At 46.4% G+C, this 23,885-nt stretch overlaps 2 protein-coding genes across 5 annotated transcripts in view; one reads left to right on the top strand and one right to left on the bottom strand.

Annotated features, from left to right (window-relative positions):
- Positions 1 to 10,502: 10,502 nt before the first annotated feature.
- On the bottom strand, positions 10,503 to 23,685 carry LOC124028507 (chromobox protein homolog 2-like). Of its 2 annotated transcripts, XM_046340553.1 has the most exons (3): positions 23,507 to 23,685; positions 12,163 to 12,375; positions 10,503 to 11,076 (listed from the first exon to the last, which is right to left on the bottom strand). In XM_046340553.1, the coding sequence occupies exons 1-3, from the start codon at positions 23,583 to 23,585 to the stop codon at positions 10,712 to 10,714; spliced, it is 657 nt and encodes a 218-aa protein (XP_046196509.1). In that variant the 5' UTR covers positions 23,586 to 23,685; the 3' UTR covers positions 10,503 to 10,711. The 2 variants fall into 2 exon arrangements, with proteins under 2 accessions (XP_046196509.1, XP_046196515.1); XM_046340559.1 differs by lacking the exon at positions 10,503 to 11,076 and having other exon boundaries at positions 11,807 to 12,375.
- LOC124028447 (msx2-interacting protein-like) overlaps positions 22,548 to 23,885 on the top strand; it is a 19,569-nt gene continuing 18,231 nt past the window's right edge. For 2 of the 3 annotated variants that reach the window (XM_046340504.1, XM_046340511.1), the window contains exon 1: positions 22,549 to 22,982. In XM_046340504.1, coding sequence (XP_046196460.1) covers positions 22,897 to 22,982 — 86 coding nt within the window. In that variant the 5' untranslated portion in view covers positions 22,549 to 22,896. Of the gene's footprint in view, positions 22,983 to 23,885 lie in introns of all 3 variants that reach the window. The other variant, XM_046340497.1, reaches the window with a different exon arrangement.

Here is a 23,885-nt window from a genome sequence, read left to right as displayed (position 1 = left end):
TGAAGGGAAGTTGTGGTGGAGGGGCCTAGATTTTAGGGGCTGATGTCATAACTGGGTATGCCCTCCTGCACCTGTGACATCACCACAGAGTAGCATTCCATTTGTCAGACACTGGAACAACACAGACCCCTGACCCAGCTCCCCTTCTGGCAGCTCCTCTCTCTCTCTCTCTCTCTCTCTCTCTCTCTCTCTCTCTCTCTCTCTCTCTCTCTCTCTCTCTCTCTCTCTCTCTCTCTCTCTCTCTCTCTCTCTCTCTCTCTCTCTCTCTCTCTCTCTCTCTCTTTCTCTCTCTCTCTCTCTCTCTCTCTCTCTCTCTCTCTCTCTCTCTCCTTTTCTCTCTCTTCTCTCTCTCTCTCTCTCCTTTCTCTCTCTCTCTCTCTCTCTCTCTCTCTCTCTTTCTCTCTCTCTCTCTCTCTCTCTCTCTCTCTCTCTCTCTCTCTCTCTCTCTCTCTCTCTCTCTCTCTCCTTTTCTCACGTCCACATTTTCCAGGCAGGTATACAATTAACCAGTAGAAACTGATTTGCACTAATTATTAGGGGCCTCATTTCAAAGTAGTTTGGCAACAGAGAGGATGCAAGTCTTAGTGCTTGAGTGTGTGTGTGTGTGTGTGTGTGTGTGTGTGTGTGTGTGTGTGTGTGTGTGTGTGTGTGCGTGCGTGTGTGTGTGTGTGTGTGTGCGTGCGTGTGTGTGCGTGCGTGTGCGTGTGTGCGTGCGCGCGTGTGTGAACGTGTGTGTACTCATTTATGTGTGTATTTTCGACTGTTTGAGTATGTTTTTCATTGCCTGACGACTCAAACTGAATTATTCCTCTGCTCTATGGTAACTATATACTTGTCAGATTGCCATCATTGAAGTTGTTTGTGGTGACGTCAAAATAAGGGTTGTTGTACAAAACAAAGTAGTCAGCGATTGGATCATCTCTAACCAATCAGTGTATCAAAGCCAATGATGAATTTTCAAAACGCCTCTTTACCCATGTGTTCTGGGCTGGCTCTGGCCCACCCATACATTTTCTGGGCCCAATCAGAATGGTTATATCAGAACAGAATATGTTTGCATTCTAGAAGTAGTCAGGGAGGTACTCAGACCCAGACTCATTGAGGAAAATAAAGGAATGTCCGTGAGCGTAGCGTTTTGCCAGAGCAGGGAGTTTTGTTAGCCAGGCAATGTTTTTCATACAAGCACAGCATACCGTATGTATACATATTTTATAAATGCTTTTATGTCTGCGTACATTTATGTACATTATGAGGGAGTGAAACAGGTGAAATGTGGTGTGTAAATGTACAGGTTAAGGTCGGTCAACTGGTGTAAAAAGTTGACATAGAGGATGAATACCACTACACCTTTAAGAAATAAAGGTGGTGACAATGACAGGCTATTTCTTCATAGTAGACGTAAACATTCTGTGCCCTAACACAGATCAGGCATACATACTGCAATACGTTCACGTAGCTATGAGTGGGAGTGTTGAAATCAGACTGACAACTAAGCATTCACATCACACCTCTCACAGGAATTTACCAGCATCAGTCCTCAGTGTGTTCAATAGTGGCCACTGTATGTTTAGCTTGTCCCTCACGTGTTATTTACAGTGGGAAGTTGAATCAGCTTATTGAATTTGAATCAAATAAATACTATGTTGTTTAGTGTGTTTAATGTTGTACCTGACAACGGTCTGTGGCATTATGTGTGTTTCAGCATCATGGCATCGGCTACTCCACATAACAGGATGGTATCCTCCTTCTTTATTAAGCTGGCATCCCCTTTCAAAGCCACAGTCACACAGCACCAACACACATGCACACACAGCGCCACCGCCAATGACATGCCACGTACAGCCATGCGGGTTGGCCCTGAGGACAGCAGTACTCGTAAACTTAGTGTCAGTGGCACACAGTAAGGCACAATTCACAGACAGGACAGGGCTCCATCTGAGTCCCGGGGCAGTACACACGAAGGGGCCCAGAGCTTCACACCTTCCCTGGCCAGACACTCGGAGCCCAGAACTCCAGCCAGCCCAGTGACCCCTGACCTCAGCCGGGGTCTGGGAGACACACAGCAGCAACAGACAGAAGCAGACAAGGGTCCTGAAGGTAACCAGGAGTAGTCAATACATGTAAGGGTGGTTGTACAAAACAAAGTAATCAGCGATTGGATCACCTCTAACCAATCAGTGTATCAAAGCCAATGATGAATTCAATACATGTATTACAAAATCTGTATTTTTTTAGATATGACCATTTACATATAATTGTATTGTTATGAATGATAACAAAATACATACATTGTATAAAGAACATGTTGACAGACAGGTTTGTGATGATGATTACTGCAACTTTCATATCAATACAGAGAACCTCAAAAACCACAAAAACCTCTTGAACCTCTTCCTCACAGAGCTCCTTCCTCCCCCTCCTCCTGTGTCTGTGGATGCTGAGCTGACTGAGGATCTTACACCTCTCTTGCCTCCTCCACACGTATCTGTGGATTCTGAGCTGACTGAGGATCCTACACCGCTCCTGCCTCCTCCACATGTGTCTGTGGATGCTGAGATGACTGAGGATCTTACACCTCACTTGCCTCCTCCACATGTGTCTGTGGATGCTGAGATGACTGAGGATCCTACACCTCACTTGCCTCCTCCACACGTGTCTGTGGATGCTGAGCTGACTGAGGATCCTACACCTCTCCTGCCTCCTCCACACTTGTCTGTGGATGCTGAGCTGACTAAGGATCTTACACCTCTCTTGCCTCCTCCACACGTGTCTGTGGATGCTGAGCTGACTGAGGATCCTACACCTCTCCTGCCTCCTCCACACATGTCTGTGGATGCGGAGCTGACTGGGGATCCTACACCGCTCCTGCCTCCTCCACGCGTGCAGGAGCCCCCAACTGCCCCCCTCCTCCAACCTGTGTCCTCAGACAGACCACCAGTGTCTGACCAACTGGTAAGACTGACTCTACATCCCATGCTATTGGTAGCCATGACATTACAACCACCATAGGATCTGGCAAGACTTCACAAACAGATCTGGGACAAGGCTATGTTATTGCCATTCAAATGTTTTTTACATTTTTATTTTTATTTCACCTTTGTTTAACCAGGTAGGCCAGTTGAGAACAAGTTCTCATTTACAACTGTGACCTGGCCAAGATAAAGCAAAGCAGTACAACAAAAACAACAACACAGAGTTACACATGGGATAAACATATGTACAGTCAATAACACAGTAGAAAAATCTATGTACAAGTGTGTGCAAATGTAGTAAGGAGGTAAGGCAATAAATAGGCCTATAGTGGCAAAGTAATCACAATTCAGCAATTTACACTGGAGTGGTAGATGTGCAGATGAGGATGTGCAAGTAGAAATACTGGTGTGCAAATGAGCAGAAAAACCAAAACAAACAGGGCGATGAGATACAGTGGGGCAAAAAGTATTTAGTCAGCCACCAATTGTGCAAGTTCTCCCACTTAAAAAGATGAGAGATTGTAATTTTCATCATAGGTACACTTCAACTATGACAGACAAAATGAGAAGAAAAAAATCAAGGAAATCACATTGTAGGATTTTTTATTAATTTATTTGCAAATTATGGTGGAAAATAAGTATTTGGTCAATAACAAAAGTTTATCTCAATACTTTGTTATATACCCTTTGTTGGCAAAGACAGAGGTCAAACTTTTTCTGTAAGTCTTCACAAGGTTTTCACACACTGTTGCTGGTATTTTGGTCCATTCCTCCATGCAGATCTCCTCTAGAGCAATGATGTTTTGGGGCTGTTTCTGGGCAACACAGACTTTTAACTCCCTCCAAAGATTTTCTATGGGGTTGAGATCTGGAGACTGGCTAGGCCACTCCAGGACCTTGAAATGATTCTTATGAAGCAACTCCTTCGTTGCCCGGGCGATGTGTTTGCTGAAAGACCCAGCCACATTTTATCTTCAATGCCCTTGCTGATGGAAGGAGATTTTCACTCAAAATCTCACGATACATGGCCCCATTCATTCTTTCCTTTACACGGATCAGTCGTCCTGGTCCCTTTGCAGAAAAACAGCCCCAAAGCATGATGTTTCCACCCCCATGCTTCACAGTAGGTATGGTGTTCTTTGTATGCAACTCAGCATTCTTAGTCCTCCAAACACGACAAGTTGAGTTTTTACCAAAAAGTTATATTTTGGTTTCATCTGACCGTATGACATTCTCCCAATCTTCTTCTGGATCAGCCAAATGCTCTCTAGCAAACTTCAGACGGGCCTGGACATGTACTGGCTTAAGCAGGTGGACACGTCTGGCACTGCAGGATTTGAGTCCCTGGCGGCATAGTGTGTTACTGATGGTAGGATTTGTTACTTTGGTCCCAGCTCTCTGCAGGTCATTCACTAGGTCCCCCCCCCCGTGTGGTTCTGGGATTTTTGCTCACCTTCTTGTGATTATTTTGACCCCACGGGGTGAGATCTTGCGTGGAGCCCCAGATCGATGGAGATTATCAGTGGTCTTGTATGTCTCCATTTCCTAATAATTGCTCCCACAGTTGATTTCTTCAAACCAAGCTGCTTACCTATTGCAGGTTCAGTCTTCCCAGCCTGGTGCAGGTCTACAATTTTGTTTCTGGTGTCCTTTGACAGCTCTTTGGTCTTGGCCATAGTGGAGTTTGGAGTGTGACTGTTTGAGGTTGTGGACAGGTGTCTTTTATACTGATAACAAGTTCAAACAGGTGCCATTAATCCAGGTAACGAGTGGAGGACAGAGGAGCCTCTTAAAGAAGAAGTTACAGGTCTGTGAGAGCCAGAAATCTTGCTTGTTTGTAGGTGGCCAAATACTTATTTTCCACCATAATTTGCAAATAAATTCATTAAAAATCCTACAATGTGATTTTCTGGATTTTTTTCTCATTTTGTCTGTCATAGTTGAAGTGTACCTATGATGAAAATTACAGGCCTCTCTCATTTTTTAAGTGGGAGAACTAGCACAATTGGTGGCTGACTAAATACTTTTTTGCCCCACTGTAGGTAGTTGGTTGGATGGGCTATTTACAGATGGGCTGTGTACAGCTGCAGCGATTGGTAAGCTGCTCTGACAGCTGACACTTAAAGTTAGTGAGGGAGATATACAGTGCCTTGCGAAAGTATTCAAAATTATTCAGCCCCTTTACTTTCAGTGCAGCAAACTCTCTCCAGAAGTTCAGTGAGGATCTCTGAATGATCCAATGTTGACCTAAATGACTAATGATGATAAATACAATCCAGCTGTGTGTAATCAAGTCTCCGTATAAATGCACCTGCACTGTGATAGTCTCAGAGGTCCGTTAAAAGTGCAGAGAGCATCATGAAGAACAAGGAACACACCAGGCAGGTCCGAGATACTGTTGTGAAGAAGTTTAAAGCCGGATTTGGATACAAAAAGATTTCCCAAGCTTTAAACATCCCAAGGAGCACTGTGCAAGCGATAATATTGAAATGGAAGGAGTATCAGACCACTGCAAATCTACCAAGACCTGGCCGTCCCTCTAAACTTTAAGCTCATACAAGGAGAAGACTGATCAGAGATGCAGCCAAGAGGCCCATGATCACTCTGTCCATAGGACAACAATCAGTCGTATATTGCACAAATCTGGCCTTTATGGAAGAGTGGCAAGAAGAAAGCCATTTCTTAAAGATATCCATAAAAAGTGTTGTTTAGATGCACTATTGCACTATTGCACTATTGTAAAGTGACTGTTCCACTGGATGTCATAAGGTGAATGCACCAATTTGTAAGTCGTTCTGGATAAGAGCGTCTGCTAAATGACTTAAATGTAAATGTTAAATGTTGTTTAAAGTTTGCCACAAGCCACCTGGGAGACACACCAAACATGTAGAAGAAGGTGCTCTGGTCAGATGAAACCAAAATTGAACTTTTTGGAAACAATGCAAAATGTTATGTTTGGCGTAAAAGCAACACAGCCCATCACCCTGAACACACCATCCCCACTGTCAAACATGGTGGTGGCAGCATCATGGTTTGGGCCTGCTTTTCTTCTGCAGGGACAGGGAAGATGGTTAAAATTGATGGGAAGTGTCATGTTTTGTCTTATTTTGTCTTGTCATTTTGCTTTTCCCTCTGTTCGTTTTCCCCCTGCTGGTCTTTTTAGGTTCGTTCCCCTCTTTCTCTCTTCCTCCCTCTCTCTCTTCTCTCTATCGCTCCGTTCCTGCTCCCAGCTGTTCCTATTCCCCTAATCAATCATTTAGTCTTCCCACACCTGTTCCCTATCTTTCCCCCTGATTAGAGTCCCTATTTCTCCCCTTGTTTTCCGTTTCTGCCCTGTCGGATCATTGTCTATTGTTCACCGTGCTGTGTCTGTGTATCGCCCTGTCGTGTCGTGTTTCCCTCAGATGCTGCGTGGTGAGCAGGTGTCTGAGTCTGCTACGTTCAAGTGCCTTCCCGAGGCAACCTGCAGTTCATGATCGAGTCTCCAGTCTGTTCTCGTCATTACGAGTGGAATTATGCTTTATGATTGTAGATTTACTTTACTGGATTAAAGACTCAGTTTTCGCCAAGTTGCTTTTGGGTCCTCATTCACCTGCATAACAGAATGATCCGACCAAGAATGGACCCAGCGACTATGGATTCTCTCTACTCTACTCTCGAGTTCCAGGGAGCGATGCTCGGCAGACACGAGCAGGAATTGTCTGCTGCTCGGCATGCCGTTGAGACCCTGGCCGCTCAGGTCTCCGACCTCTCAGGACAGTATCAGAGTCTTCGTCTCGTGTCACCAGCTACTTCCGGTTCTTCCGAGCCTCCGGAACCTAGGGTTAATAACCCACCATGTTATTCTGGGCAGCCCACTGAGTGCCGCTCCTTTCTCACCCAGTGTGATATTGTGTTCTCTCTCCAACCCAACACATACTCAAGAGAGAGAGCTCGGATTGCCTACGTCAAATCACTCCTTACTGGTCGGGCTCGGCAGTGGGGCACAGCTATCTGGGAGGCAAGCGCTGAGTGTACTAACAATTATCTGAACTTTAAAGAGGAGATGATAAGGGTTTTTGATCGCTCAGTTTTTGGGAAAGAAGCTTCCTGGTCCCTGTCTTCCCTATGTCAAGGTAATCGATCCATAACGGATTACTCTATAGAGTTTCGCACTCTTGCTGCCTCCAGTAACTGGAACGAGCAGGCGTTGCTCGCTCGTTTTCTGGAGGGACTCCACGCTAAGGTTAAGGATGAGATTCTCTCTCGGGAGGTTCCATCCAGCGTGGATTCTTTGATTGAACTCGCTATTCGCAATGAACGACGGGTAGATCTTCGTCACCGAGCTCATAGAAGAGAGCTCGCGTTAACTGTGTCTCCCCTCTCTCCGACACTACCGTCTTTCCCCACTGACTCAGGTGTTGAGCCCATGCAGCTGGGGGTATTCGCATCTCGACTAAGGAGAGGGAACGGAGAATCACCAACCGCCTCTGTCTCTATTGCGGTTCCGCTGGTCATTTTGTCATTTCATGTCCAGTTAAAGGCCAGAGCTCATCAGTAAGCGGAGGGCGACTGATAAGCGCTACTAGACGGTCCTCTCCGTCAAGTACATGTACTACCTTACCGGTCCATCTACGCTGGACCGGATCGGCAGCTTCCTGCAGTGCATTAATAGACTCTGGGGCAGAGGGCTGTTTTATGGACGAAGCCTGGGCGCGGGAACATGACATTCCTCTCAGACAGTTAGGGAGCCCACGGTCATGTTTGCCTTGGATGGTAGTCCTCTCCCCAGTATATTATATGAAACACTACCTTTAACCCTCACTGTATCTGGTAACCATAGTGAGACCATTTCTTTTTTGATTTTTTGTTCACCTTTTACACCTGTTGTTTTGGGTCATCCCTGGCTAGTGTGTCATAATCCTTCTTTTGATTGGTCTAGTAATTCTATCCTTTCCTGGAACGTTTCTTGTCATGTGACGTGTTTAATGTCTGCTATTTCTCCTGTTTGTTCTGTCCCCTCTTCTCAGGAGGAACCTGGTGATTTGACAGGAGTGCCGGAGGAATATCATGGTCTGCGCACGGTCTTCAGTCGGTCCAGAACCAACTCCCTTCCTCCTCACCGGTCGTATGATTGTTGTTCTGATCTCTTCAAGAAGCGTTTTGCATCCGCTTCTATCCTTGTTGCACCTGACGTCACTAAACAGTTTATTGTTGAGGTTGACGCGTCGGGGTGGGCGTGGGAGCCATTCTGTCCCAGCGCTCCGATACTGACGATGGGGTCCACCCTTGTGCGTATTTTTCTCATCGCCTGTCACCGTCGGAACGTAACTATGATGTGGCTAACCGCGAACTGCTCGCCATCCGTTTAGCCCTAGGCAAATGGCGACAGTGGTTGGAGGGGGCGACCGTTCCTTTTGTCGTTTGGACTGACCAAAAGAACCTTGAGTACATCCGTTATGCCAAACGACTGAATGCGCGTCATGCTCGTTGGGCGTTGTTTTTCGCTCGTTTCGAGTTCGTTATTTCTTATTGCCCGAGTACTAAGAACACCAAGCCTCATGCTTTATCCCGTCTCTTTAGTTCTTCTGTGGCTTCTACCGATCCCGAGGGGATCCTTCCTGTTGGGCGTGTTGTCGGGTTGACTGTCTGGGGAATTGAGAGACAGGTTAAGCAAGCACTCACGCACACTGCGTCGCCGCGCGCTTGTCCTAGTAACCTTCTTTTCGTTCCTGTTTCTACTCGTCTGGCTGTTCTTCAGTGGGCTCACTCTGCCAAGTTAGCTGGCCATCCCGGCGTTCGGGGTACGCTTGCTTCTATTCACCAGCGGTTTTGGTGGCCTACTCAGGAGCGTGACACGCGCCGTTTCGTGGCTGCGTGTTCAGACTGCGCGCAGAAGAAGTCTGGTAATTTTTTTCTGCTTCTGCTCCTGGTCTTGCTGGGTCTCAGTCTGTTCCCTGCCATCGCATCTCTCCTGTTCTTGTTCCTGCCCTTGCTGTGTCTCAGTCTGTCCCTAGTTGTTACTCTCCTGGCCTGTTTGGTCCTGTTTGCTCTAAAGCTTTCAGTTCTCTACCCGTGTCTCATTTTTTTTTTTTTAGAGTAGTACCCTAGTTTCCCTTTTTATCGTTTTTCGTTACGGTCCTGAGGAGAGGAGTTGGGTTCTTTCTCGGGACGTGCTGGACCGTTTGTGATCTATGATTTCCTCCGTTGCCGCCAGTGTTCCTCCTCGAGAGCGCCAGGAGGCGCTCGGTGAGTGGGGGGGTACTGTCATGTTTTGTCTTATTTTGTCTTGTCATTTTGCTTTTCCCTCTGTTCGTTTTCCCCCTGCTGGTCTTTTTAGGTTCGTTCCCCTCTTTCTCTCTTCCTCCCTCTCTCTCTTCTCTCTATCGCTCCGTTCCTGCTCCCAGCTGTTCCTATTCCCCTAATCAATCATTTAGTCTTCCCACACCTGTTCCCTATCTTTCCCCCTGATTAGAGTCCCTATTTCTCCCCTTGTTTTCCGTTTCTGCCCTGTCGGATCATTGTCTATTGTTCACCGTGCTGTGTCTGTGTATCGCCCTGTCGTGTCGTGTTTCCCTCAGATGCTGCGTGGTGAGCAGGTGTCTGAGTCTGCTACGTTCAAGTGCCTTCCCGAGGCAACCTGCAGTTCATGATCGAGTCTCCAGTCTGTTCTCGTCATTACGAGTGGAATTATGCTTTATGATTGTAGATTTACTTTACTGGATTAAAGACTCAGTTTTCGCCAAGTTGCTTTTGGGTCCTCATTCACCTGCATAACAGGAAGATGGATGGAGCCAAATACAGGACCATTCTGGAAGAAAACCTGATGGAGTCTGCAAAAGACCTGAGACTGGGACGGAGATTTGTCTTCCAACAAGACAATGATCCAAAACATAGAGCAAAATCTACAATGGAATGGTTCAAAAATAAACATATCCAGGTGTTAGAATGTCCAAGTCAAAGTCCAGACCTGAATCCAATCGAGAATCTGTGGAAAGAACTGAAAACTGCTGTTCACAAATGCTCTCCATCCAACCTCACTGAGCTCGAGCTTGTTTTGCAAGGAGGAATGGGAAAAAATTTCAGTCTCTGTTGTGCAAAACTGATAGAGACATACCCCAAGCGACTTACAGCTGTAATCACAGCAAAAGGTGGCGCTACAAAGTATTAACTTAAGGGGGCTGAATAATTTTGCACGCCCAATTTTTCAGTTTTTGATTTGTTAAAAAAGTTTGAAATATCCAATAAATGTCGTTCCACTTCATGATTGTGTCCCACTTGTTGTTGATTCTTCACAAAAATTACAGTTTTATATCTTTATGTTTGAAGCCTGAAATGTGGCAAAAGGTCGCAAAGTTCAAGGGGGCCGAATACTTTCGCAAGGCACTGTACTTTCGCAAGGCACTGTAGGTCTCCAACTTCAGTGATATTTGCCATTCACCCTCTGAATGGCAAACGCACAGCCCATGTCTAAAGGTTTAAAAATCCTTCTTTAACCTGTCCATCTCCACTGTTTGAAGTGGATTTGACAGGTGACATCAATAAGGGATCATAGTTTTCACCTCCATTCTATGTCATGGAAAGAGGTGTTCTTGTTTGTATAATCAGTGTATAAATACATGGCAATATTTGAATGATAACATTTACATGTAAACAGGAGTTATAGTGACCAGAAGCATGATAAATAGATGGTAATAGCAATCAATAATCAATTAACAGCAGCAGAATGGTAATAATACATCAAATCAATAATAATAATTTTAGCATAACCATAGGTGTGGGGGGGGGTTGTAAGTGTGTGACGTCAGTAATGAGTGAGGGTGTATGTGAGTGTGTGTGAGTAAGAGCGACAGGGAAGGTGTGTGCGTCTGAGTGGTTAGAGACCAGTGGATGGGCACAGAGTCCGTGTGGATAGTCTGTGGGAGAGGGAGAGCAGTACTTTTTAGCCATTTAACAGTCTTATGGCCAGGAGATAGAAGCTGTTTCAGAGTCCGTTGGTCTAAGCCATGATCCACCATAACCACCTGCTGGACGGGAGTATGGAGAAGAGTCCATGTCTCGGGTGGCTGGAGTCTGGTAATTTTTCGGCCCTTTCTCAGTCGTCGCCTGGCACTGCCTCCCTTTACTTAGAAGAAATAAGATTTTATCTAAACTTCTCAGAAAAACATGAACCTCCCTGTCGCCTCATTGTGTTCTCGATCTCACTCAAAACAATGAAAACACAGGCCAATAAGATGCCTGAACGGAGGGGCACTGGGGATTTGATGTATTTTTTGCAAAGAACAGTGTGCAAGACTGGGGCACCTTTCACCATTACCATGAACTGTAACCCTATTCCCTCTCCATCCAGAAGGTTTGGACCCCAACATTTAATTTTGAGACTGAGAAAATAGTGTATTGATATTACTTGAAAATGGCACTGTTAAGGCTTAAGAATACCATGTCTGTGTGCTAAAACTAAATGATTAGTCACGCAAGTGAAGAATCTTTGACTTTATCCCCCTTCTTTACCCACAGAGCGCTGCAGTGGATAGACAGCAGGACGAAAGCACACCATCTAGTGGGGGGGAACAGAAGGAACCTTCTCAGCGTATCCATGGCAGTCTAGAGGAGCAGCTAGTGATGGTAGAGACCAAGGGTAAGGTGAAGGGTTAAACTGTCTGGTAACTTTTAGAAATGTCACCCGGGCCTGGCACCTTTCACATTTGATAGAGGTTGAATTACAGGGGAGCGAGAGGGGCTGGACACCCTCATAACAAATCAGGTACTGTCAGGATGGAGGCAAAGTCAAGTGCAGGAGAGCAGATAATAATGAACAGGCGCACTTTTATTATAGTTCCAAAAACCGAGAGCACTACATAAAATCAAATGCACATAAAAGTAGAGCGTCTAAACTAACAACACCTAACATGAAAACAATTACACAGAAAACATGGGAAACAGAGGGTTAAATATAAGTAGCTTAATGGGGAAATGAAAACCAGGTGTGTATGGAAACAAGACAAATGGACATATGAAAAATGGAGCGGCGATGGCTAGAAAGCCGGTGATGTCGATCTCTGAACGCTGCCCGAACAAGGAGAGGAGCTGACTTCGGTAGAAGTCGTGACAGTACCGCGACACGCGACTCCAATGGCGCACCAACACCGGCCTCGAGGACGACCCGGAGGACGAGGAGCAGGGCGATCCGGCCGGCGACGGTGAAACTCACGCAGCAGTTCAGGATCCAAAACATCTGCAACCGGAACCCAGCACCTCTTCTCCGGCCCGAACCCCTCCCACTCCACGAGGTACTGAAGGCCCCCCACCCGACGCCTCGAATCCAGGATGGAACAACGATGTACGCCAGGGCCCCTCGATGTCCAAAGGGGGTGGAGGAACCTCCCGCACCTCAGACTCCTGGAGCGGACCAGCCACCACCAGCCTGAGGAGAGACATGGAACGAGGGGTTAATAAGATAATCAGAGGGAAGCTGTGATCTATAACATACCTCGTTCTCCCTCAGGACTTTTTTTTTACCCCGTTTTCTCCCCAATTTCATGGTATCCAATTGCTGTAGTTGCTACTATCTTGTCTCATCGCTACAACTCCCGTACGGGCTCGGGAGAGACGAAGGTTGAAAGTCATGCGTCCTCCAATACACAACCCAACCAGCCGCACTGCTTCTTAACACAGCGCACATCCAACCCGGAAGCCAGCCGCTCCTGTGCCCGTCCCGCCACAGGAGTCGCTGGTGCGCGATGAGACAAGGACATCCCTACAGACCAAGCCCTCCCTAACCCGGATGACACTAGGTCAATTGTGCGTCGCCCCACGGACCTCCCGGTCGCGGCCGGTTACGACAGAGCCTGGGCGCGAACCCAGATTCTCTGATGGCAAGGCTGGCGCTGCAGTACAGCGCCCTTAACCACTGCGCCACCCGGGAGGCCCTCCTCAGGACTTTAAATGGCCCCACAAACCGCGGACCCAGCTTCCGGCAGGGCAGGTTACAGGTCGAGAGCCAGACCCGGCCCCCCGGTGCAAAAACCAGGGTCTCACTGTGGTGACTGTCCGCGCTGGCTTTCTGGGAACGCGCAGCTCGCTGGAGATGGCCTCCCATGTCTCCTCCACATGCCTAAACCAGTCGTCCACTGCAGGAGTCTCGGTCTGACCCTGATGCCACGGTGCCAGAACCGGCTAGTACCCAAATACGCACTGAAAGGGGGAGAGGTTAGTGAAGGAGTGGCGAAGCGAGTTCTGTGCCATCTTGGCCCAAGGCACAAATGCTGCCCACTGGCAATAGGACCGCAGTAACCTGCCCACATCCTGGTTGACTCTACCTGCCCGTTAAGCTCAGGGTGAAAACCTCAGGTAAGGCTAATCGAGACAACCAGACGTTCCATGAACGCCTTCCAAACTCCTCACGTGAACTGGGAACCCCGAGCAGACACTATACCCTCAGGCACCCCATAGTGCTGGAAGACGTGCGTAAACAGGGCCTCTGCAGTCTGTAGGACCGTACAGAGACCAGGCAGAGGGAGGAGACAGGACTTAGAAAAACGATCCACAATGACCAGGATCGTGGTATTTCCCTGTGAGGGGGGGGAAGATCAGTTAGGAAATCCACTGACAGATGTGACCAAGGTCATTGTGGAACGGGTAAGGGACATAACTTAACTCTGGGCAGGTGTCTCGGAGCCTTACAGTGGGCACACACCGAGAAGGAGGAGGCATAAACCCCCACGTCCTTCGCCAAAGTGGGCCACCAGTACTTCCCAGTCAGACAGCGCACCGTACGACCGATCCCCAGATGACCAGAGGGAGACGTGTGGGCCCAAGAGATCAACTGGTCACGGACAGCAGACGGAACGTACTGTGACGGCCCTGAATTTTTCTGAACCGTCTCAGTGCAGCTCCTTCCAATAGGGCGCTTTCCCTTTAATTCCCAATTAAATAGCCAGCATCAGCTGCGCGAAAGGGGGGTTGTGATGGAGACGTGACTGAGGATGTGTTCAACCCTCAGTTCCCGAAGCTTCTCTATTCCGTTGTTTTGTTGCCGTTAAACGTGTGTTTTGTTGCCTAATAGAGTTTACCCAGGATCGGATCCACTCTTTGCGTCCCTGGACTACACCTCTCCGTTCTTCGTGGCCTTTCTCAGTGGGAGATCTATTGGCGGATTGGATTGTCTGACTGACCGACTGACTACCACCTTTTTGTATACGGTATTTCATTTGTTTTGATGTGATGTATACTGTGATTTTTGTAGTTAGTTGTAGTTGAGGACTTATTAAGAGTGATACGCTTTAAAGTTCTGTGGTAAACTTATTGTTCTATTGATGGTATGATTAATACTGGGTTTATGCTACACGGAATGAACGGACAAACATTGCGTGACAGAAGTCACTTGAGTTCCCTGAACTCTACCGGGCAGAACTCTTTTTAGGCCCGAGGTACAGGACATTTCTGGAGGAACCAGAACTCATTGTGTTATATTATTATATGTGTGTGTAATCATTGATGTTGTTAATACAACCCACGCAAAAGAGTATAGTTGTTTTTGAAGTTCTTTCCAATGTTTTAAGGGTTTATGAAAAGTTTATTTCCATCCTGACTTTTACATAAGTCCTTTGTATTGGTGTAGACTTGACGGACCAGATGGGACTCATTCCCACCCAAACTAAAAGGAGAAACCAATGTTTTCTCTGGTAGGCACAACCTACCTGGCACCCCTATAAATAATAACCTCAAGTCAAAACCGTTACATAAAAAATGGCACCCCAGATGGGACAGCTCAACATTGAGAACTAACCAAAGCAAATATTTTGTGTGGAATTAAAACAATGGATTCACCCCAAGATAATGTGCTCATCCATGTCATACCTGTCAATGGGAATACACAGGGCCATTCTGACCATCACGCTGACAATACAAATCATAATGTGAATGGAGATAATGGAGTTGCTTTGGGCCAGAGCCCTGGGAATCTGAATGCTCGGCCTGAGCCACAGGCCACAGGAGGTCTAACCAGTTACTCACTTATTGACATGGATCTGTGTGGAAGTACTGAGCTAGCCCTCCCTCTGACACCCAACCTTCCTCCATTGTCTGGTTTATCTCCAGAGGTTGTAGTCTTACAACTTCAAGGTGACATCCTTGATATTCGTCGGACTCAACAACATCTCCAAACTCTTATCCACCATAATTTCAAATGTCTGAGGGAAGAGCAACAACAGAGTGCCATGGAATTCAGAAACTCACTGAGCACTCTAACCCACATGCTGACAGAGCTCAGTGAGAGTGGAAGACGGGAAATTACTGGTGCCATGGACAGGCAGTTTGACTACCAACAAAACCAACTCACTGCCACTCTCCAATGGCGCCTGCAACATCACCACACTGAGGTCCTCAAGGACGTTAATTCTGTTTTTTCTCCCATGGTTAACACTGTAGGCCACTTGCAGAGAGAACTCTCTAATTGTGTTAAAATGTTGGATGACGTGTCTGTGGACATGGCCTCCATTAGGCACAACTCCTTACACAGAGTTTCTCTGGTGTCCACTTCTGTTCAGACCACTGAGGGCCAAGCTGGCACCTCTGAACAGCCAAGACAAGGCCATGCTACAGTCATCACTGTCGATGGACTGGTTCGCTTGGGACAGCAGTTTGAGAATGACAGAGAATGCCAACAGCAATATGACCAGAGAAAGAAACAGACACCCAAACAGTTGCCCAAGACAGACCATCAACAACAGCCAGAGTCTCCAGCCAAGACCCCTCTCATGTTCTGTTGGAGATGTAGCCAAAAGGGACATTCTTCAGCTACATGTCCAAGACCGTATCAAGTAAACCCTTCCAGAAACCACAAATCACAACAGGCCAACACACCTAACTCTCTTCGCAGCAATGACCATCCTTCTCTGGGTGCTTTAACCAGAGCTGAAACCCCAAGAGTCACTGCCTACGCCCCCCCATCGACATCCCCTTCCTTTCAGTTAATACCGCACCAATCAGAAGCTAAAAAGTTACATGATTGGGGTTCAAATGTGGCACTCTTCTCTGCCGTTGCTCTGGTACCACTAACCCTTGATAATCCTTCTGACGATCTCCTTTTACAGGCTGTGAGAAGAGCTCAGCTGGAACAGCCAGAGGAGTTACGGCTGTTGGAACAGCTGCAGAATAATGCTGATGTATGTACTTCAAAGCTAGGACGCACCGGGCTCCTGAAGCACAAAATATTCCTTACACAGGAAATGCCGATCAAGCAAAAGCCATATCGTTTGTCCCCAGCGAAGCTAATCATCCAAAAGGGACTCATAAATGATATGTTAGCACAAGATATAATAGAACGTTCCTCCTCTCCCTGGGCTGCTCCTGTTGTCCTCATCCCAAAAAAGACTGGTGGTCTTAGATTTTGTGTGGACTATAGGAAGACCAACAATGTTTCTCAGACTGATGCCTATCCTCTTCCTACCATCCATGAGATCCTGGAGTCATTGTCTGGCGCTGTTGTGTTCACTACCCTTGACCTCAATAGTGGTTATTGGCAGGTTGAGATGGACCAGGAAAGCAAGGACAAGACTGCTTTTGTCTGTGCTGAGGGCTTGTTTTCCTTTAAGGTGATGCCCTTTGGATTAAAGAATGCCCCTGCCACTTTCCAAAGACTCATGGAGATTGCGTTAGGTGAGCTCAAAGGGAAGAACTGTTTCGTCTACCTGGACAATATAATTATCTACTCTCAGAACAGAGAAAGACACTTTCAAGATCTTCAAGCAGTGTTGGACAAGCTACAAGAAGCTGGTCTGACCTTGAATATGAAGAAGAGCAACTTCTGCCAAACCTCCCTGAAGTTCCTTGGCCATATTGTGTCTTTCGACGGCATTCATGTGGATTCTGAAAAGACAAAGGCTGTACAAGACTTCCCTGTGCCAACCACACTCAAGGCCCTTCAACGGTTCCTTGGTATGGCTGGATGGTACCATCGGTTTGTGTCAAACTTCTCCCAGGTGGCAGAACCCCTCAACGCGTTGAAGCGAAAAGCAGCGAAATTCCAATGGACGGCAGAGTGCCAGACCTCCTTTGAAACCCTGAAACGACATCTCGTCACACCTCCCATTTTAGGTCATCCCAACTTTGATTGCCCTTTTGTTGTTTACACTGATGCAAGTGATGTTGGACTTGGTGCTGTCCTAGTCCAACCGACTGGACTTGGCACTGAAGAAGTGCTAGCGTTCGCCAGTCGGACATTGAATGGAGCAGAACGGAACTACTCCACAACCGAGCAAGAGTGCCTTGCAGTTGTCTGGGCTTTGGAAAAGTGGAGGTACTACTTGGAGGGTAGACACTTCACTGTGGTCACTGACCATTCCTCCCTTGTGTGGGTGTTCAAGACCAACAAACCAAGCACCAGACTCATAAGATGGGCTCTACGGTTGCAAGAGTTCACCTTTGCAGTGGAATACAGGAAAGGAAAATACAACACTGTTCCAGATGCCTTGTCCAGAGCTCCTGCTTGTGATAATGGTGGCCCTCATCTTACATGTGCTACTGTCCTGTCAAGCAGTCGAGACTCGCCCAAAATGGACTTTCCCATCTCTGATGAGGCCATATGGAAAGCCCAACAGGATGATCCAGAAGTACAGGCTTTGTACCAGACTATCCTGGAAGATGGAGAAAAGATGGTCAATCCTACCACAAAGCTGACCATCATGGAAGACAAAGTCTACAGAGTTGTACAACTACCTCACAGAACACTCTACCAAATGTACATACCTGAAACTCTACGCCTTCAACTGCTTCAACATTTCCATGAAGACCCATTAGCTGGTCATTTGGGCAGGTTCAAAACCTACAAGCGGTTGCAAGCGTTACTGTACTTGCCACATCTGAGCATGGATGTGAAGTCACACATCCGAAACTGTCAGGTTTGTCAAATGTACAAACCAGAAGGTAGAAAGCCTGCTGGCATGTTGCAGCAAACGGTGGTTACCCGACCTTGGGAAATGTTAGGAGTGGATTTGATGGGTCCATTTCCTAGAAGCTCCAATCAGAATGTGTACATGCTTGTTTTTGTTGATTATTATTCAAAGTGGGTGGAACTCTTTTCCCTGCGTCAGGCCACAGCAAGGACCGTCTCTAACATCCTTACGAAAGAGATCCTGACTCGCTGGGGAGTGCCTGATTACATCCTGTCTGATCGAGGTTCCCAATTTGTCTCTGATCTCTTTGAGGAGACCTGCCAAAGATGGAACCTGAGACAGAAGTTGACCACAGCCTATCACCCACAGACCAATCTCACTGAGAGAGTAAATCGAACCCTGAAGACAATGATTGCTTCCTATGTAGGGACGCAGCACAAACACTGGGACAAGCACCTTCACGAGTTTCGATTTGCCCTGAATTCTGCTGTGCAAGAGTCCACTGGAGTCACACCTGCAGAGCTGAACCTAAGTCGTCCTCTCAGAGGACCCTTGGATATGGTGCTACAGCCCCAGCAGCTTACTCCAGATGCTGCTTGCTATGACCAGGTAGGCCATCTCCATGACTTGAGAGCTCTTGTCTCAAAGAACATGATCCAGGCTCGACTCAAGCAGAAGAGAAATTATGATAAGAACAGACGAGACATGCAGTTCCAGCTTCGTGATCGGGTGTGGCTTCGCTCTCATCCTTACTCGAAAGCTGAACAATTCTTCTCGGCCAAGCTCGCTCCTAAATGGCAAGGACCATATAGGATTGTGGAGCAGATGGGCCCTTTGAACTACCGAGTGGTGAAAGAGGACACAGGTGAAGATATGCGCGTTGTTCATGTCTCACGCCTTAAGGCCTGTTACCCCTCGGCTGAGGAAATGGAGGCGATTGAGCGCCGCAAGGTCCTGGATATCTTTGAAGAGGAAAGTGAGGAGACTTTTCTCGGATTCCCAGACCCAGAAGTCTCGCACCTTAAGGCCTGTGACCCCTCAGCTGAGGAGCGTGAGCTCCAAAAAGTAATGAATATTTTTGTAGAGGAAAGTGATGAGGAGACCTTTCTCGGTTTCCCCGACCAAGATGTGCCTTCCAGGGCAATGGTCGGCTTTTTCCAGGGGAGGGGGTGTGTGACGGCCCTGAATTTTTCTGAACCGTCTCAGTGTAGCTCCTTCCAATAGGGCGCTTTCCCTTTAATTCCCAATTAAATAGCCAGCATCAGCTGCGCGAAAGGGGGGTTGTGATGGAGACGTGACTGAGGATGTGTTCAACCCTCAGTTCCCGAAGCTTCTCTATTCCGTTGTTTTGTTGCCGTTAAACGTGTGTTTTGTTGCCTAATAGAGTTTACCCAGGATCGGATCCACTCTTTGCGTCCCTGGACTACACCTCTCCGTTCTTCGTGGCCTTTCTCAGCGGGAGATCTATTGGCGGATTGGATTGTCTGACTGACCGACTGACTACCACCTTTTTGTATACGGTATTTCATTTGTTTTGATGTGATGTATACTGTGATTTATGTAGTTAGTTGTAGTTGAGGACTTATTAAGAGTGATACGCTTTAAAGTTCTGTGGTAAACTTATTGTTCTATTGATGGTATGATTAATACTGGGTTTATGCTACACGGAATGAACGGACAAACATTGCGTGACAGAAGTCACTTGAGTTCCCTGAACTCTACCGGGCAGGACTCTTTTTAGGCCCGAGGTACAGGACATTTCTGGAGGAACCAGAACTCATTGTGTTATATTATATGTGTGTGTAATCATTGATGTTGTTAATACAACCCACGCAAAAGAGTATAGTTGTTTTTGAAGTTCTTTCCAATGTTTTAAGGGTTTATGAAAAGTTTATTTCCATCCTGACTTTTACATAAGTCCTTTGTATTGGTGTAGACTTGACGGACCAGATGGGACTCATTCCCACCCAAACTAAAAGGAGAAACCAATGTTTTCTCTGGTAGGCACAACCTACCTGGCACCCCTATAAATAATAACCTCAAGTCAAAACCGTTACAGTACACACACCCAACGGGACACTGGAGGGGAGCGGGCTCTGTACGCAACACCTGCTCAATGTCCGCATCCAGATCCCACACGACCGGCACTACCAGGCAGGAGGCCGGGAGTATGGGAGTTTGATCCATGGGCCGCACCTCTGTGTCATACAGCCGGGACAGTGCGGCTGCCTTCTTATTCTGGGAACCTGGTCTGTAAGACAGGTAAAGAACACAAAACGGGTAAAGAACATGGCCCACCTTGCCTGACGAGGATTCAGTCTCCTCGATGCCCGGATGTACTCCAGGTTGTGGTGGTCAGTCCAGATGAGAAAAGGGTGTTTAGCCCCCTCAAGACAATGTTTCAATGCTTTAACCACAGCCAACAACTCCACATCATATTTACACTCCGCTGGGCTGAACTTCTTCGAGAAGAAAGCACTGGGGCGGAGTTCCGTGGCGTACCCGAGCACTGAGAGCACGGCTCCTATCCCAGCCTCGGACACATCCACTATGAATGCCAAAGAGGGATCCGAATGGGCCAGTACTGGAGCCGAAGTAAACAGAGCTCTTAGTTGCCCAAAAGCCCTGTCCGCCTCAGCCGACCACCGCAGCGGTGATGTAATGGGCACAGCAACCTGACCAAAACCCCAGATAAAACTCTGGTAGTAATTGGCAAATCCTAAAAAATAAATCACTGCTCTTCCTTTATCGTGGTGAGAGTCGGCCAATTACGCACAACTGCAATGTGGTCACTCTCCATCTCCACTCCTGATGTGGAAAAGCGATACCCTAGGAAGGAGAGGTCCTGCGTTGACGTACAGGTCATTCTCCAACAGTCGTCCAAGTACCTTGCGCACCAAGGACACATGCTCGGCGCATGTAGCGGAGTAAATCAGAACCTCCATCCTTCACAACAAAAAAAGAATTCAAGGAGGTGGGTGAAGTAGAGGTCCGAATGTACCCCTGACCCAGAGATTTAGAGACATGTATTCATAGCCACTGAGTGTCATATGTTAGAGGAATTAAATTCCTATATGTTTATTACCCAAGTCAACTAATACACTCAGCCCATTTCTAAGGACTTGTAAGATACGTATTTGCATAAAATGGGTGGAGACCAGTCTCAAAATCAAGCAATAGCGTTTATTCACAAGAGTACTGAACATGATACAATTTACAACAGGTTATAAACTGAAAATGATGTCATAGGTTTTAAACTGTCCCATCCCCCCTGCACTCCGATACAATGGCAGTACAGTTCACAAGCCTTCCTACATAATTCCTCACCGGTTTAGATCATTTAAGACCAGGCCACGGTCTCCCTGTGTAGATAAGCATTCTAGCCAGTCTGACTATAAATTCATTCGTTTCTACCAAGGAACAGAGTGTTCTAATTCTTGATTAGAATTTACACATTATATTCAGTACTATGATTAAAATAAAGTTCATACATCTATACAGTAACATAATAGTATTCTGATTAGTCAGTCCCGATTGAAATGTATACATAATCATTGATTTAAAGAAAAAATCCCTTAACATACGTATTCATAGCCACTCACGACCACCCCGTGAGAGTCCTCTGTTGCCAGGAAATAGTGGGGTTATGTAGAGCCAACCAAGGAAGGCCTAGGACCCAAGGAAACGCAGGAGAGTCAATGAGGAAGAGACTGATTCTCTGCTCATGACTCCCCTGCATAACCATGGCCAAGGAGATGGTGGCCTCCTTGATTAGCCCGTACCTTAATGGTCGACTATCTAGAGCGTGTGCCGGGAATGGTTTAACTATGGGAAAAATAGGGATCCCTAACCTAATGGCTAATGCTCTGTCGATAAAATTCCCAGCTGCGCATGAATCGACGAGCGCCGTATGCTGGGAATGTGGAAAAATGGAGAGGCGATGGCTAGAAAGCCGGTGACGTCGAGTCGATCGCTGAATGCCGCTGGAACAAGGAGAGGGGCTGACTTCGGTAGAAGTCGTGACAGGGACACTGCATAAGAACTATAATATAATAATAATATATTACATTTACAGTAGCAGATTGTATTTTGTAGTATGCATTCTTTGAATATTATGTAGTGCTCAGTGCTGCGTGTCCATTCTCAATATAGCCTTTCATATGACAAAATAAACAAATATATTATACAGTATTGCTTTGCGCTGCTCTGCCTTTATCCATGTCATCAAGCTTTTTTCAGACAAGCATGTTCTTTGTATGGCTTCATGCATAATTTCCTCAAGGGAACACAACACACATGCTAATTCAATAATGAAATAAATTATAGGCAGATGCAAGGAAAACAGGATCTATGCAAGGGGAATAAACACAGGGGCTGTATAGTTCTGAGAACATAAACAATGATAGGGGTGGACATGGTGTGCTATGCAATATCAGAGCACACACAGTAGAGGTGTCATTAAAACCTCCATGATTTAGACCTACAAAGATTACTTGCTTAACCAACCTCCATTTAAATAGAATATGCACAAAGCAATTATACAAATAATGGCTCTTTTATTTGGGAAGAATTACGCTTATCCTGTCAATTGACTGCAGGCAAAGATCGTGCCATACCTTGTCAGCATAGGGTTGCCTTGGAATAAGCCATTTTGGGGAGCATATAATCACAGATCATCCTCAGGCAACATAGTAACGAAGTCAGGATGACTTCTCGATTAATTTACAACCCCTGATGCTGCATAGATGTGTTTTATAATGCAAAGTCAAAGGACTGCTACATTATTATGAAATGTAAAAAGCACGGAAAATTGCTCTCGAATAGCTGTCGCATGATCTCGGGAGCGCGCAAATCATGAGAAACGAAGCCGTCGTCACAGGGAAGAACACACACACACATTCGGAGGCATTGGAACCGAGTTTACTAGGCCAAGATAAAATTATTTTTTTTACACGGAATCACTCGTCGTTCATTTTGTAAGGCGGACTTCCCGACCGGCGGAGATCAAAACTTGCTAGAGCATATGTGTATGAAGGGGGAAAGTAACGTACATGATGGTTCGGGAAACCAGGCACCTTTGGGTGGGAAATTTACCCGAACATGTTCGAGAGGAGAAAATTGTCGAACATTTTAAACGGTAAGTTACGCAAGAGGAGAGGCAGCGCGCTCTGTGTCCAATAGCTAGCTATCTGAGCTAGCTAACGTTAGTCATCTTCAAGATACAACACCAAATTGTCTCTGTTGTTTAAGATTCCCCCCCCCCGTGATATTTTTAACAAACACACAACATACCAGAATTTCACAATTTATTGGAATCCAGCAAGCTGAAATGCCACTGAATGCTAGCTTGTCAGCTAACTAGCTACCATTTTGTCGTTTGCTCACTTGATCTACGTTAACGACGTCGCTAGCTACATCAGTTAATGCCTTGGTAACTAGTTCAGCAAGCTAACAGAAATATAGCTAACATACTAGTTAGGTAGCATATTTTCTTATTGAAGGATGTGGTAACGCATCTACTAGTTATGTTTAGTAGGGGCTATGAGTTAATCATTAGTCGGATTACTGAATAATGCAAAGTCATCTAACTTTATCGCTAAATGCATGGTTTCTCCACGTTCCTCCGATGCTACTGCTAGCTTCGTTAGCTGCCATAATTACCTCGCGGACGATATCGGGTTTGATTGCCTGGCGGCGAGTTCATCAACGTGCTAACACGATGAAAGCCCTCGTGTAACATATGGGCTTCTTGATTCTATCGCTCCTTCACTGCATAATTCATCACGCCTTAACTGCAATGTTTAGCGGTTCATATGGTCCGAAAAGTGGCTACCATAATCATCAATCTCTCTGCTCGATCCTTAAGCGTGTGCCTAATGCTTTAAAGTGGCAAGGAGGTAGCTACTTTCTTGCGGTTTGAAACTATGTACATCGTAATCAACTACTTTGAGCCTAACGTTAGGTTCTTTGAACTGGCTTTCAGCCAAATGCCAGATTCAGTGAACATGAGCACTGTGTACACCAACACATGGATCTAGTG

The sequence above is a fragment of the Oncorhynchus gorbuscha genome, linkage group LG03 (genome assembly GCF_021184085.1).
Source record: "Oncorhynchus gorbuscha isolate QuinsamMale2020 ecotype Even-year linkage group LG03, OgorEven_v1.0, whole genome shotgun sequence".
NCBI lineage: Eukaryota > Metazoa > Chordata > Actinopteri > Salmoniformes > Salmonidae > Oncorhynchus > Oncorhynchus gorbuscha.
This window is presented reverse-complemented; position numbering and strand designations above follow the sequence as displayed.